This window comes from Argentina silus, assembly GCF_951799395.1.
Source record: "Argentina silus genome assembly, chromosome: Y".
Taxonomy (NCBI): domain Eukaryota; kingdom Metazoa; phylum Chordata; class Actinopteri; order Argentiniformes; family Argentinidae; genus Argentina; species Argentina silus.
Window position 1 is genome coordinate 49009570 of NC_139654.1, and position 16291 is coordinate 49025860.

The 16291-nt window shown below is 48.2% G+C and overlaps 1 protein-coding gene across 2 annotated transcripts; it reads left to right on the top strand.

Annotated features, from left to right (window-relative positions):
- The first annotated feature begins 13840 nt into the window (after positions 1-13840).
- Positions 13841-16278, top strand: LOC310824265 (uncharacterized protein). 2 transcript variants are annotated; one of them, XM_083697112.1, is made up of 6 exons: positions 13841-13913; positions 14751-14820; positions 14922-15034; positions 15251-15305; positions 15497-15586; positions 15697-16278. In XM_083697112.1, the coding sequence occupies exons 1-6, from the start codon at positions 13900-13902 to the stop codon at positions 16081-16083; spliced, it is 729 nt and encodes a 242-aa protein (XP_083553238.1). In that variant the 5' UTR covers positions 13841-13899; the 3' UTR covers positions 16084-16278. The 2 variants fall into 2 exon arrangements, with proteins under 2 accessions (XP_083553238.1, XP_083553239.1); XM_083697113.1 differs by lacking the exon at positions 13841-13913 and adding an exon at positions 14511-14653.
- Positions 16279-16291: the final 13 nt, after the last annotated feature.

Consider the following 16291-nt stretch of genomic DNA (forward strand, 5'->3'; position numbering starts at 1 on the left):
GTTATCACCCTCTCATGTCATTATGGCATAACCACAGAGCAGATGAGATGACCACATCAAGGAAGTGGCATTTCAGTAAGACTAGTACCCAACAGAGGGGCATTTTAGTCCTGACAAAACACTCTGGTACAAACTACACAACACACTTAGAGCAGGAGGAAATTGCTACAGAACAGAGGCCAGAGTGACAGAGTGACAGGACAATGACTGGGGTCCTTCAGACTTCCCTCGTAGGACTGCTGGTGATGCTAAACTTTATCAACACAGGTGAGACTGACTATGACAGGATAAGAGAGCAGCTAGTCATGAAGCAGGAGACAACCAACACTGTGTTTAGGTTTCATCATGACAACCTGTGAACTGTCGCCTTTACATCTTACTGCACCTTGCACACTTGTGTACATAATGGTGTGTTGTACTGTATTGTATTGTATTGTACTTTATTGTATTGTATTGTATTGTATTGTATTGTATTGTATTGTACTTTATTGTATTGCCTGGCTTGTCTTCATTGCTGTATATGTCAGTGGATGCAGAGCTTAGTGTAAGGTGGGGAGGTCTTCTGATGGAGATACCGATCACCACTGCTCTTCTCTTGTCTGGAACTGTATCTTATTTAGAACTGGAGCTTGGAGCATACTTTCAACTCATTCTCAAATACTGACTGACATGTTTGTGTGTTAAAGAGAGACAACTTCATTGTACACTAGTACCTGTGTTGTTAGAGATCACTGTGAGTTCACAATCTTGAACATATGAGCATATAATGTTATGGTTGACAGGCTGTGGCCAAATAATATGTTGTCTAAGACACCTAATTCTGTTTATCCAGGTGTCAGTAGGGTTTCTCCCTCTCTGTACCACAGAATGGGTGATGATGTCAGTGTGACGTGTGACAAAACATTTATAAATATATTTACCACTTTACTTGTATTTCCTTTTCACAGGGGTCAAAGGACAGTACACTGTTCAGTTCTCTAGAATGGGTAAAGATGTCAGAGTGCTGTGTAAGAACGTGGTTCGTGAAGGAGACTGCTCCTTAACTACATGGACCTATTACAGAGATGAATTCAGGAGTGGTATTGAAGAGGTCACCAGGGTGATTATCGGAGGTGACAACTCAGACAGAGCAGAGAGACTGAGTGTGGGCTCTGACTGCTCTCTGCATGTTGATCATGTCAGAGCTGAGGATGTTGGACGCTACATCTGTCGACAATACCCAGAGGATGACCCAAGACATTCAAGAGCAGACGTTGATCTGTCTGTTCTAAACAGTGAGTCTCTCTATTTCAACCTAGTGATCTCGAATACACCTAGCTATTCATTGCATTGATTGTTAATGCTAAATCTATCACTAGGGAGGACAACAACTGGAAGTGGAGGTGTCAGCTGACCGATAACGGAGAAGTGAACCCTAACCCTTAACTATCAAGTTCAAAAATTCACACTCTTAGATTGGAAAGGTAAATATCTCCCTGTTCACTGATAAGTAGATACATCTGTCACCTCAACACATACACTGTACAGGACAAGTGTACCGTTTCTGAAATAAATGTACATTTTGGATATGTTTTTCATATAGGACAACTGTAATGCCATATACTACTCCTCCAGGTACAGTAACTCCAGGTAAGAGTTTGTTGGATGTTTTTCTCAGCTAATGCTTTAAGTGTTTGACAGAAACATATTGATCTTCAGTGCACTCTAGTGGCTGTTTGATGGTACAACATTGAGATCAATCTGAAGGATGTTAACCATTTCACTATGAGAGTAGATTGTGTTTAATCACTGTTTGTCTCATTGCCCAGGTCCTTGTGCTGTTGCTCAGTGGTTGTCCAGCAGTCGCATAGTGTTCTTTACGACAATGACCTTTCTGGTTGTCATTGTAGCTGTTTACACAACAAGGAGGAACTGCCCCAAACCAGGTGAGTGTCATGTATTGGTCCAGTTCTATTTCGGTCCCTTCACCTAGCTCCTATGTCTTCAGTGTTCACCAGTGCTCATATTCGCAAAGCGTCTTAAAGTAGGGAAGCTGATCTAAGATCAGTTCAACCTTTTAGATCAGATTGAAGAAGATTATATGGAAAGGTGGGGGACCTGATCCTAGATCAGCACTCTTACTCTGAGACACTTTGTGGATACAGGCTTCAAGGTGCTTTCACATACTGTACTCAGTCACTGAAGGTGTAGGAATCAGTGGAAGGGGCAAGGGAATGGATTGGAATCAGGCCATAGATGAGCCCATGCTGTTCTTTGGAGACATCTCCCCCACCTACCATACAGATCAAGGATCAGCTCGTCAGTTCTCTGAGCCTCAAGCCTAACTGAACTGGGAAACAAATGAAACTGATCGTGGATCAGAATTTACCAATCCATTTGACCCTCTGAGCAGCACAGCAGGGTCTCTACAGTGGCTATATGTCAGAGTCGTCGTTATGCACCACAGAGTTTGAGTTTGATGTCTTGGTTCAGCACTGTACTCTGATTAGGGTATAATAGTCCTGTGACATATTTATTTTATTCTTTTCTCCACACAGAGGTCTCTTTGGGCACGGAGCTTCAGGACATGGAGTGACGTCACCTCTTGTTCATCATCACTTCCTTGCCTGTTCCAAGGAATTAAAGACTTCTGAAGTTTTATAAAAAGGACCAGGGTTAGGAAATTGAGTCCACCACTGACACAGGCTAGGTGGAAGTGGAAGGCGTGACAGGTACCCTTTCAAGCATAGTGTCCCATGTTTCGCAGCAAAAGCACTGACATACAAATCTTTCCTTCCTATATACATATTATATGTATATAAAAGTATTAACATGTGTATTAGTATGGTATATAGTTTTGTTAAGATTTCTACCAGAGGTTCGTATTACTCAAGTTCAGACTTCATGAAATGATTTTGTGACAATTTGAGGTTAAAGTTCATGACCCCATGCCAGCATAAATGGGGAAAGGGAGGTTTTATATTCTACACACGTAGGTCCATAGACAAACCTCTGTTATCTCCTTGAAAGTTACTTTCTATGGGTGTGGATTAAACTTGTGTTAAAAAGGCAAATGTCATCCTCTGCTTGGAATACAAGCAAACTAACAATCATGGCTGAAACTGTAGACTTGACACACACACACACACATATGCACACACACACACACACACACACACACACACACACACACTATACAGTATACTAACCCCTCACTATACAGTATGGTCTTTTGGATACTGCCTTAATCTTCCTCACCTAATGTTCAGTGTTGACCTCTGCATCTCCCTCTGTGATGTAGAGCTCTGTGCAGATCTTGTTGAAAAGTATGGGGTGTCCTTGTTTAGCGATTCCCTGAAATACACATTCGCACTTTGGCACACAACAAACTCTGAACCTAAAAATGCAGATATTACTCATTTTAACATGCTAGTATGAAACTACATATCCAGGGCTTCAATAAAAAAGATACTGTATATAGCTTTTACATTTCTCCAATATGTCAACAACAATTCGCTCTGAAAGCATTCTGGGAGAGCTGGACTCAACAGTCTCTTGAAGCTCTTCAACTAATTTTTTACAAAAGTGATAACGTTGTCTTCAACACACTGAAATGTATGCTCTTTTAAGAAGGTGCTTTTGTGTTGTCTTTAACATTTTTATTTTGTCATGAAAGTTCATCCAAAGATTGACCTCTGACCATACATGCAACATCTCACCTTACTTACGGATTGAGCCAATGGTTTCTCCATGGGAGTCAACCGTTGACAGACAACAGAGATGACAAGTGTTGTTTGGCTCAGAGTGTTTAGTTTTTAAATATGACGGCCGAATCAAATCAGACCGAGACTTCATCCTCATACGACTAGTGTGGCTGGGGCCTAAGATTTCATGATGTTGGTTGGTTTGCAACACATGTTGTCACATGATTATAGCTGATGCATATTCCACTGTTACTGTCACAACTGAACCATATAGGTTATGGTAAACATTGACATATTAAAACAAACCTGGGCTTTATGTCTCCACCAAATCTTTCCTCTGTAGTTCAATTACCTAACAATGAACTATAAAGCCACACAGTGTTTTTTTTACCCTCTATTGTTTGATAAGAGATTTTATCTATGTATATTAATAGAGTTACAACAGTCTGTTTCTCACAGAGGACGCTGCCTCTTAGTGCGTTTGTTGTCGCCGTCATCATCGTCGTCCCTGCTCCTCTTCCTCGACACTCCTGAGGTGCCAGGCCTTGAGCTGGGGGACCACTCCTCCTCAGAGTCAGTGTCATCTGACCGTCTCTGGCACTTAAAAGCACCGCCTTCCTCGCTCTCGCTCTCGCTAATATAGATGAAGTCCCTGCTTCTTTTACAGGCCCTCTCCAAAGGCCTACGGACAAGGGGGGCCTCGATGACCTCTTCAGCACCATCCTCCTCATCGTCATCATCATCATCACCATCATCATCATTATCATCATTATCATTATCATTATCATTATCAGAGTCCTCTGACTCCTCTGACTCCTCTGATTCTTCTGCCATGGGTTCCATTTCCCTGGGAGGGTTCACAATGACCATAGGATCGACTGGGTACAGGCAACCCTGCTGGTACCACAGCATCTGTGGGTAGAGGTAGGGTAGCTCGCCCTGGGGTACCCGCCACTCTGGGATCACTATGAGGCCCAGCTCTGGGTCGATAAACTCCTCAGGGTCCGCGATCCAAAAGGACCCGTCCTGGAACCACATCAGTCTAGAATCTAGACTCTAGATGGTGGGTAGGGTATATCAGGTCCCTGCATCCACTCAATCTGCACCTGTTGACGGATCACCTGGTGGCCCTCCACCTGGTCATGGCCCACATGGGGACTTTGCATCTGGGTATAGTGCGCCTGGTAATTTAACGCTGGGAGACGGCCACCCAGGTGACGTTGATCCGGGCATTGGCAGTCTGGTCCATGATAGTGGATAATCTGCCCATTAGGCAGGAGGTCACGTGAATGTTGGAGCCAATCGCAGAAAAGCTCATAGGCCGCAATGTCCAACCCAATGTTCGACCCGTCCTGAACGGTTTCCAAGGACACATCTGACAGGACAGAATTAAACATTGAAAATCACTTACTTAACATGAGTGTCAGAGTCCAATCCTTCAGGTCACAAAAAATGTAATGAAATGTTTTTTCACCCAGAATGAATCTATTTAACACAAATTCTTCGTGTCATAAAAGTTCTCAGTACTCACCAGAGTGAGTACCCCCATCTTCTGTTATCGGGATTTTGACCATGTTTATGGAAATTAAATCCAGTCTTCTCTGAAGGTGGAGTCAATACTGAAGGTTCTGGTGAATCTGTCTTTACTTTGTCTTCATTTTGCATGTGATGTCTCATGTTGGTTTGTGACATTATCACACATTCTGTGACAATGCATTGTCCATTGTCACCATGACAACTGCATGGAGCAAATGGAAAAGTCCTACACATAACAGACAGTGTCAATTACCTGAATAATAACATTTTAAAAGAAAAAAGAAATGTGTCCAGCATCTCTGCTGTACCTCCCCCCTCTAGTTTCTTGTTCTATTTGGAACAGTACAGCAAATCTCCATAGAAGTACTACACAGATAACACATAGTGGTTAAATTAATTCAATGTTCCATTAAGATACAAAGGTAGTAAGAATACCTCAGTTGTTAAAGTTGCCCAAATCTTGTGCAAATGCCTATTATGTTAAACATACATTTCTTAACTCTTACCACTATCAATGTTTCATATGTCATGACTAATGCATTGATAAGTATTGATGTTATGTCGGCTATCGTTTAGAGACACATTGTCTCACTGCTCACTAAAACGCAAGTTCAAAAGGAAACGGCGCAGATCCAAAAGAAAAGGTAGGTGGACACTTATTTATATATATCCATTTGATATATATGTTACAACCATTTAATTCGGAATAGTTTTAAAAAGCCATGTCAACACAGTGTACAGTTGACTAACGTTCTCCAACTTCTATTAGAAGCAAAAGAAAATCATACAGAGGTTGGTAAGACGATAGACTATTTCTCACATGATGCACTTTGTTTGATACAGTTTTTCATGGTGTTAAACTGTAGTTACCGTTGGCCCAGGCAGGACTGATCAATACGGAAGGAAAAGTATCAAAATAACTCCAATCAACTGAATGTGTTGACCAGTAATTCAAATGGCTTTGATAAGTCAGCTCCGGTTATTTAAACGCGTTCTCTCATCACCATGACAGCCCTGACAATCTGTATAATATTTGGCTGCTAAATGTACTCCTACAGTAATATATTTGAATGTATCCCCATTATCCCAGAAATGGAGACAGTGTGTAAAACTGCACAAGTTAGAAGATATATTTTTAAAAATCGGTGTTCAGCCACATGACCACTTGTATTCGCTCATGTCTTGAACATCAAATAAAATATTTTCACGCACAACAATGTTGCTTAAATAGCTTTATTTTCATTCTCCTTTTGAGATTTCTATACAGGTTTAGCACGTTTGTCTTCAGATATTGTGATGGTATTCTTTGACGTGATGCAATCACTTCACCAGCGTAATAGCGATGAACTCTTTGGTAAGTGTTGTCAGAACAGTGGCATGATTGACATCATAATTGCAATATCATTCATAAGGATTACCAATCTAAGGACAATGGTATGTTATTGACAGGGATTAAAAACCTGATATTGATGAAATGGGAGTGGTGGGATTATGCAGAATAGGCACAAGAAGTTTGTGGGCTGTGCAGGATCAGACTCAAAGCACTGGAAATGCTAAGTGGGAATATGTGGGACAGCCTGACGGATGTCACCCCACTCAAGTAGAGATTTTAAAACACTTCAAGTAAGGGTTAGGTAAGGGTCAATCCAAGGATCCCATTTGAGCATCTACCCCACAATCATGCATAGACTGAAGTAGTCTTCTGCATTGACAGGTTGTCGCTCAAAACAGCTGGTAAAAGCAGGTGGCATGTGAGGTTCAGCCATTAGAACTTACATTTGGCAAAATCGGATATGACAATTCCATTGACATTGCATAGGTATACCAGTTGTAACTAGTTACCACACTACTTCCGCAACATGCAGAAGACGCAGTCAAAAGGTATGCTGGTTTCGAAGAACAGCAGCTAAGACTAATGACTGTTTATACCATATGGGGGTTGGACCTAAACCTCCCATTGTAAGGTGAAAGTCAGCCAATAATATTTAAAACAACTGAACCATGAGTTGCATTTTCTCGTGGCCCATAGACATTCAAGGTAAGGGACCATCTGACTAAATCCCTTTAACCCCAGCCATAAAGAACAGTCCAGATACTGAACAGAGTTCCTAGTGTAAACTGCCTGAGTGGAGGCACCTTCAAAAATCCAAAGGCTCAATGAGTTGAGTAAAATATTTTATTCACAGTGAATAAACACCAGATGCACTTTTGAGATCTCACTTCCAAGTGGCAACATTTGAATCTAAAAGAGAAAGATATCAGTGGTCAGTAGTCAAGACAAATGCAAATTAATTCTGTAAAATGTTCACTAGGAATAAGACTTCAAATTCACTTAAGTAGATGTTAAAAACAGGCCTTACCCACGACAGCCGTTTCAGTAGAGGTGGCCTCACCCTCAAAGACACCTTCAGGCACGCCGTACATTGTCAGGTCGCTCGCGGACACGACCTGCGCTGTCACGTTGTCGTCCGCTGTCAGGTCGCTCCCGGACACGACCTGCGCTGTCACGTTGTCGTCCGCTGTCAGGTTGTTCCCGGGCACGACGTCCGCTGTCAGGTTGCCGTCCGCTGTCAGGTTGCCGTCCGCTGTCAGGTTGCCGTCCGCTGTCAGGTTGCCGTCCGCTGTCAGGTTGCCGTCCGCTGTCAGGTTGCCGTCCGCTGTCAGGTTGCCGTCCGCTGTCAGGTTGCCGTCCGCTGTCAGGTTGCCGTCCGCTGTCAGGTTGCCGTCCGCTGTCAGGTTGCCGTCCGCTGTCAGGTTGCCGTCCGCTGTCAGGTTGCCGTCCGCTGTCAGGTTGCCGTCCGCTGTCAGGTTGCCGTCCGCTGTCAGGTTGCTCCCGGGCACGACGTCCGCTGTCAGGTTGCCGTCCGCTGTCAGGTTGCTCCCGGGCACGACGTCCGCTGTCAGGTTGCCGTCCGCTGTCAGGTTGCCGTCCGCTGTCAGGTTGCCGTCCGCTGTCAGGTTGCCGTCCGCTGTCAGGTTGCCGTCCGCTGTCAGGTTGCCGTCCGCTGTCAGGTTGCTCCCGGGCACGACGTCCGCTGTCAGGTTGCCATCCGCTGTCAGGTTGCTCCCGGGCACGACGTCCGCTGTCAGGTTGCCGTCCGCTGTCAGGTTGCCGTCCGCTGTCAGGTTGCCGTCCGCTGTCAGGTTGCCGTCCGCTGTCAGGTTGCCGTCCGCTGTCAGGTTGTTCCCGGGCACGACGTCCGCTGTCAGGTTGCCGTCCGCTGTCAGGTTGCCGTCCGCTGTCAGGTTGCCGTCCGCTGTCAGGTTGCCGTCCGCTGTCAGGTTGCCGTCCGCTGTCAGGTTGCCGTCCGCTGTCAGGTTGCTCCCGGGCACGACGTCCGCTGTCAGGTTGCCGTCCGCTGTCAGGTTGTTCCCGGGCACGACGTCCGCTGTCAGGTTGCCGTCCGCTGTCAGGTTGTTCCCGGGCACGACGTCCGCTGTCAGGTTGCCGTCCGCTGTCAGGTTGCCGTCCGCTGTCAGGTTGCCGTCCGCTGTCAGGTTGCCGTCCGCTGTCAGGTTGCCGTCCGCTGTCAGGTTGCCGTCCGCTGTCAGGTTGCCGTCCGCTGTCAGGTTGCCGTCCGCTGTCAGGTTGCCGTCCGCTGTCAGGTTGCTCCCGGGCACGACGTCCGCTGTCAGGTTAGCGTCCGCTGTCAGGTTGCCGTCCGCTGTCAGGTTGCCGTCCGCTGTCAGGTTGCCGTCCGCTGTCAGGTTGCCGTCCGCTGTCAGGTTGCCGTCCGCTGTCAGGTTGCCGTCCGCTGTCAGGTTGCCGTCCGCTGTCAGGTTGCTCCCGGGCACGACGTCCGCTGTCAGGTTGCCGTCCGCTGTCAGGTTGCCGTCCGCTGTCAGGTTGCCGTCCGCTGTCAGGTTGCCGTCCGCTGTCAGGTTGCCGTCCGCTGTCAGGTTGTTCCCGGGCACGACGTCCGCTGTCAGGTTGCCGTCCGCTGTCAGGTTGTTCCCGGGCACGACGTCCGCTGTCAGGTTGCCGTCCGCTGTCAGGTTGCCGTCCGCTGTCAGGTTGCCGTCCGCTGTCAGGTTGCTCCCGGGCACGACGTCCGCTGTCAGGTTGCCGTCCGCTGTCAGGTTGTTCCCGGGCACGACGTCCGCTGTCAGGTTGCCGTCCGCTGTCAGGTTGCCGTCCGCTGTCAGGTTGCCGTCCGCTGTCAGGTTGCCGTCCGCTGTCAGGTTGCCGTCCGCTGTCAGGTTGCCGTCCGCTGTCAGGTTGCCGTCCGCTGTCAGGTTGCCGTCCGCTGTCAGGTTGCCGTCCGCTGTCAGGTTGCTCCCGGGCACGACGTCCGCTGTCAGGTTGCCGTCCGCTGTCAGGTTGTTCCCGGGCACGACGTCCGCTGTCAGGTTGCCGTCCGCTGTCAGGTTGCCGTCCGCTGTCAGGTTGTTCCCGGGCACGACGTCCGCTGTCAGGTTGCCGTCCGCTGTCAGGTTGCCGTCCGCTGTCAGGTTGCCGTCCGCTGTCAGGTTGCCGTCCGCTGTCAGGTTGCCGTCCGCTGTCAGGTTGCCGTCCGCTGTCAGGTTGCCGTCCGCTGTCAGGTTGCCGTCCGCTGTCAGGTTGCTCCCGGGCACGACGTCCGCTGTCAGGTTAGCGTCCGCTGTCAGGTTGCCGTCCGCTGTCAGGTTGCCGTCCGCTGTCAGGTTGCCGTCCGCTGTCAGGTTGCCGTCCGCTGTCAGGTTGCTCCCGGGCACGACGTCCGCTGTCAGGTTGTTCCCGGGCACGACGTCCGCTGTCAGGTTGCCGTCCGCTGTCAGGTTGTTCCCGGGCACGACGTCCGCTGTCAGGTTGCCGTCCGCTGTCAGGTTGCCGTCCGCTGTCAGGTTGCCGTCCGCTGTCAGGTTGCCGTCCGCTGTCAGGTTGCCGTCCGCTGTCAGGTTGCCGTCCGCTGTCAGGTTGCCGTCCGCTGTCAGGTTGTTCCCGGGCACGACGTCCGCTGTCAGGTTGCCGTCCGCTGTCAGGTTGCCGTCCGCTGTCAGGTTGCTCCCGGGCACGACGTCCGCTGTGAGGTTGCCGTCCGCTGTCAGGTTGCCGTCCGCTGTCAGGTTGCCGTCCGCTGTCAGGTTGCTCCCGGGCACGACGTCCGCTGTCAGGTTGCCGTCCGCTGTCAGGTTGCTCCCGGGCACGACGTCCGCTGTCAGGTTGCCGTCCGCTGTCAGGTTGCCGTCCGCTGTCAGGTTGCCGTCCGCTGTCAGGTTGCCGTCCGCTGTCAGGTTGCCGTCCGCTGTCAGGTTGCCGTCCGCTGTCAGGTTGCCGTCCGCTGTCAGGTTGCCGTCCGCTGTCAGGTTGCCGTCCGCTGTCAGGTTGTTCCCGGGCACGACGTCCGCTGTCAGGTTGCCGTCCGCTGTCAGGTTGTTCCCGGGCACGACGTCCGCTGTCAGGTTGCCGTCCGCTGTCAGGTTGCCGTCCGCTGTCAGGTTGCCGTCCGCTGTCAGGTTGCCGTCCGCTGTCAGGTTGCCGTCCGCTGTCAGGTTGCCGTCCGCTGTCAGGTTGCCGTCCGCTGTCAGGTTGCCGTCCGCTGTCAGGTTGCCGTCCGCTGTCAGGTTGCTCCCGGGCACGACGTCCGCTGTCAGGTTGCCGTCCGCTGTCAGGTTGTTCCCGGGCACGACGTCCGCTGTCAGGTTGCCGTCCGCTGTCAGGTTGTTCCCGGGCACGACGTCCGCTGTCAGGTTGCCGTCCGCTGTCAGGTTGCCGTCCGCTGTCAGGTTGCCGTCCGCTGTCAGGTTGCCGTCCGCTGTCAGGTTGCCGTCCGCTGTCAGGTTGTTCCCGGGCACGACGTCCGCTGTCAGGTTGCCGTCCGCTGTCAGGTTGTTCCCGGGCACGACATCCGCTGTCAGGTTGCCGTCCGCTGTCAGGTTGCCGTCCGCTGTCAGGTTGCCGTCCGCTGTCAGGTTGCCGTCCGCTGTCAGGTTGCCGTCCGCTGTCAGGTTGCCGTCCGCTGTCAGGTTGTTCCCGGGCACGACGTCCGCTGTCAGGTTGCCGTCCGCTGTCAGGTTGCTCCCGGGCACGACGTCCGCTGTCAGGTTGCCGTCCGCTGTCAGGTTGCCGTCCGCTGTCAGGTTGCCGTCCGCTGTCAGGTTGTTCCCGGGCACGACGTCCGCTGTCAGGTTGCCGTCCGCTGTCAGGTTGTTCCCGGGCACGACGTCCGCTGTCAGGTTGCCGTCCGCTGTCAGGTTGCCGTCCGCTGTCAGGTTGCCGTCCGCTGTCAGGTTGCCGTCCGCTGTCAGGTTGCCGTCCGCTGTCAGGTTGCCGTCCGCTGTCAGGTTGCCGTCCGCTGTCAGGTTGTTCCCGGGCACGACGTCCGCTGTCAGGTTGCCGTCCGCTGTCAGGTTGCTCCCGGGCACGACGTCCGCTGTCAGGTTGCCGTCCGCTGTCAGGTTGCCGTCCGCTGTCAGGTTGCCGTCCGCTGTCAGGTTGCCGTCCGCTGTCAGGTTGCCGTCCGCTGTCAGGTTGCTCCCGGGCACAACATCCGCTGTGAGGTTGCCGTCCGCTGTCAGGTTGCTCCCGGGCACGACGTCCGCTGTCAGGTTGCCGTCCGCTGTCAGGTTGCCGTCCGCTGTCAGGTTGCCGTCCGCTGTCAGGTTGCCGTCCGCTGTCAGGTTGCCGTCCGCTGTCAGGTTGCCGTCCGCTGTCAGGTTGCCGTCCGCTGTCAGGTTGCCGTCGGGCACGACGTCCGCTGTGAGATTGCCGTCCGCTGTCAGGTTGTTCCCGGGCACGACATCCGCTGACAGGTTGCCAGACAAGGAAGCAGCAGCAGAGTGTAGAGAGGCTCCAATATCCAGTTCGTTAGTCTCCAAATACACTTGAATATCAGAGAAGAATGTCAGTAGTCAAGACCTGGCATAGTGAAGTGCAAGTTAGTCCTAGAAAATGTTTAGTAAACGCTTGAACAAGTATCAAACTAACAGACGTTAAATGACAGGCTTCACCTTCTTTCACATTGTTTTTGGCAACAGATCCCATGGACAGAAGCACCTTCAGGGAAGTCCCTTGGGAGTCACCTAGAAAATATGCAGGAAATGTGGGTTAAGTAACAGTTGCAATTCAAACACACCGCTCAGAGTGTCATCCAACAGAGTTGTGGAATCTGACGGCCATGTAACAGGTTGCAATTAACTGAGTTACTGAATACCATTGAAACCAATCAAATCCTGCAGTCCTGAAAAGCAAGTGTTTCACTAATTATTATCTCTGGAAGAAAGTAAATTAAAGCCACAATCCATCATCAAAATGTCATGCCTGGACAGACTGTCGATCATGCTAGTCAATGTTGTTTGAATCTACAGTGTTTTCACATTTCAATTGTTTGAACATTGCGAGTTAAAGTCCCACACATTATGGGTTATGCTGGGGTAAAACCGCTCATGGCGCATATTCTTAATCAATGGGTATAACAAATCTATATATGCAAAAAAAGCTTCACGAATTGTGGGTTGCGGCTTTAAGAACGCAAACTTCAACTACAGCAAGAGGATGACTACAAAGACGTTCCTTACCTCCGAATGGTCTCTCCACAGGGATTTCATTTTGGGAAAAAGTGTTTCCAACAGGAGAACAAGAAACTATGGGGAAATAGTGCAAGCAGACGTTGATTTCACACACCGTAGCAATCTCATCAAATAATGGCTTTGACATGAAAATGTGTCAATGATTAAGTAACAAGACAGAAGGCCCATTTCACCCAACTGTAGCATGGAAACAATCCATTCTAATTATAACACTCAGTTTTCAAACCTTTGAGGATCCAACAATTGAGGGCAAAGCTCAGCAATACCCTCACAGCGTTCATGATGTGACTTTTGTTCCTCAAGAGTGAATATCTTACTTGTGCCTGTGAGCGGTTTATGAAGGCTACATCCTGTCTCCCACACCTGAAGCCAATCATGTCCTAATTAACATGTAGCAGCTTGATTGTCTTGTTAGCGCTTCAGGCCATTACAACGGACCCAGGGTTATCAGGTCTAGTTTGACCTTGACTTTACAATAGAAGTGAATTTGGAGAAATAGCAGAGTTGCAGATCGCAGCTGTCTATATGCAAGCCATGCATAACCTACATGTGATATACTTTTCATCACCAATGCTACTCGTCACTTTTTGGCTTCAAGTGGTAGTGATATGTTGCGATGTGGTCAATGAGCAAGGAAGGTCCATCTCATGTCTATCCTACCTAGAAAGTGATGGATTGTATAGATTATGAAATGTTTACTACACATGTATGTATGTTTGAATGTATGCACAGTATTCATGCACGACAGCTTGGGATTGTTTTATAGCGCGCCGCGCGCATTTGGACAGAGCTGTGGTGCACGCAGCAGTGTTTTAATCCAAAATACAGTAACTCAGCGCGTGATAAGGTTCTCATCGAGTCGAGATGAAGTGATGTCACACTATGACATTCTGCACAGCAAGGTGGCACCCAAACAAGGAGGTAGGGGTTTGGAGAATTATGCGTACAAGCTTATACCGCTACCACATCGATGGCGCCTCGGTGAAAGACAGAGACCGCTTGAGTCGTGCAGTTTTTCATTTCATAGAAATGAAGTGGAAACCGGAAGTGTGGACACCGCACAAGCTAATCTCTGGCTGCGGATTTTATATTATTATTTGGGAAACGACACTCGCACGATGGGACTTTCAGACTGCTCACTAAAACGCAAGTTCAAAAAGAAACGGCGCAGATGCAAAAGAAAAGGTAGGTGGACATTGATTTATATATATATCCATTTGATATATATGTTACAACCATTTAATTCGGAATAGTTTTAAAAAGCCATGTCAACACAGTGTACAGTTGACTAACTTTCTCCACTTTCTTTTAGAAGCAATAGAAAATCATACAGAGGTTGGTAAGAAGATAGACTATTTCTCACATGATGCACTTTGTTTGATACTGTTATTTAAACGCGTTCTCTCATCACCATGACAGCCCTGACAATCATATGTATAATATTTGGCTGCTAAATGTACTCCTACAGTAATATATTTGAATATGTCCTAATTATCCCAGACATTGAGACAGTGTGTAAAACTGCACAAGTTAGAAGATATATTTTTAAAAATCGGTGTTCAGCCACATGACCACTTGTATGTCTTGAATATCAAATAAAATATTTTCACGCACAACAATGTTGCTTAAATAGCTTTATTTTCATTCTCCTTTTGAGATTTCTATACAGGTTTAGCACGTTTGTCTTCAGATATTGTGATGGTATTCTTTGATGTGATGCAATCACTTTACAGTAGAGAAAATGGCTTTTGCCGTGCACTGCGCAACAATGTGCGCGTCACAGTGCTCAAGATGACATGCATTCAAGCATCTAGATAGAAACGTTCTGCATCAATCTCAATTTATTTGACACCAATCTATACTCCGCCGTAACCTCTTTTAATAGCACTTTCTGTTTTTAAGTAGCATTCATTGTTCTTTGTCAGGTACGTATCTCTCACATTACTAAAGCGGACTTTTTTTTTTTTACTCCTGTGTAAAATTATGTTCGAGCTAAACATAACATATGTTCTTATTCTGTAGGATTGCAATGGATGGCGACCTGCCCAATAAAGCCTTATACTCAGTGGGAAAGGCACAGTTTCTGGCCGAGGTAAGTTTGTTTTGTTGAATCATTCAATGAAACATATTTTTGCCAAAATCAACAATATTTACTGTTTTATTACTATACTAATGGAGAACTCTATATTGCAGAAAAAGCTCATGAGACACTTCCTTCTCATGAAGGACCAGGACAAAGTCCCGTCCAACATCACCCTAAACGACATGAAGGACTGGCTGATGGCTGGAAGGGTCTTCCTGGAGGAGTAAGTTAAGCTTTGGTGCTCAGAAATAGATACTACTCAGGAATAGATACTTACCAGAAATAGTCAACTGCTTGCTACACTGTAACCTATTCTTCAATTATAGATAGTACAATTCACTCTAAAAGTTAGAAACTAGATGTCCAGTTAATAATATGATGTATATTGTGATTCATTGATAGATAGAGAGAGAGATCTTACATATAAATTTTTTTATAGGTTTCCTGACTTCCCTTTGAAAGCTGAGTTAAGGGAGCTCTATATGGCTGAAGTGGTAAGGATGAAAGCATAGTAGGCCTACATACATATTCACAGAAAATCACTGAGATGAGTTTAATGTTGTAGAGTAAGCAGTAACATTTACAATAGTATGTCGGTCTATATTCAACTTAATTAAATGATGGACCAGTGTCACATTTCCCTTACTATTTAAATGTTGAAACTGACATAATGATGTTTTTCCAGGCCTGGAATGGACAGAGGCTCCTCTGTCTGGAGAAGATGGAGAAGGAGCTCTGCAGAGAGCAGCACCTCTCTAGGCAGTTCTACAGAATAGTATGTATCACCACATCCTGTTGTCTGCTCCTGGAACACCAGACAAACCTTGGTTGAGTTAACTCACTCTTTCTCTCTCTCTCTCTCCCATCTCTTTCTCTCTTATAAAGATAACCACAGAGGGGCTGCAGATGTTCTTAGAGAAGCTCCGCCCGGCAGCAGAAATGGGTGCGAGTAAGATCCTCCTCTCTGTCTTCTCCGGGTTGCAAAACTCCATCGTGGCTGGGCCCAAGAGGGACAAGAGACACGGGAAGAGAGGCCAGGTTTTCACTCTGCAGGCCATCCTCAGGTCTACCAAAAAGGACCTCATCCCAGAGGTGGTGAGGTTATCATTAAAGCATCTCCTAGAGGACGGGCCAGTGGGGAACAGTTTTCAGCAGTCTGATAGGGCCATGATGAAGGCCAGAAAGGGTGCTGCCGTCCAGGAGATCTGTGGGCTGGTCGCCCGAGCCGCAACAAAGTACTTGCGGCAGTATGGCGACGACCCACCGCCTTAAGCAAGGACATGTCACAGGACATGGTGAGGGTGGTCTTCAGAAAATTCCCCTGGGCCCAGGGGGTGAACTCAACAGAAGTGAGTTGGACAAGATCCTCTGCTCTTTCCCCTGGATTGAGGCAGTAGAGGGGATTGGGCAAGGCCTTCTCCACCACTCCCAAGTCTCCGGTCTTGTCCAGAGCATTTTGTCTGAGCTGTACCGCATTACA

What these genes read in the sequence shown, in the direction of transcription:
- LOC310824265 (XM_083697112.1), top strand. An exon ending in GGAAGGGTCTTCCTGGAGGA is followed by an intron (nt 15,035 to 15,250) that starts GTAAGTTAAGCT and finishes ATTTTTTTATAG; the next exon opens with GTTTCCTGACTTCCCTTTGA. An exon ending in CTAGGCAGTTCTACAGAATA is followed by an intron (nt 15,587 to 15,696) that starts GTATGTATCACC and finishes TCTCTTATAAAG; the next exon opens with ATAACCACAGAGGGGCTGCA.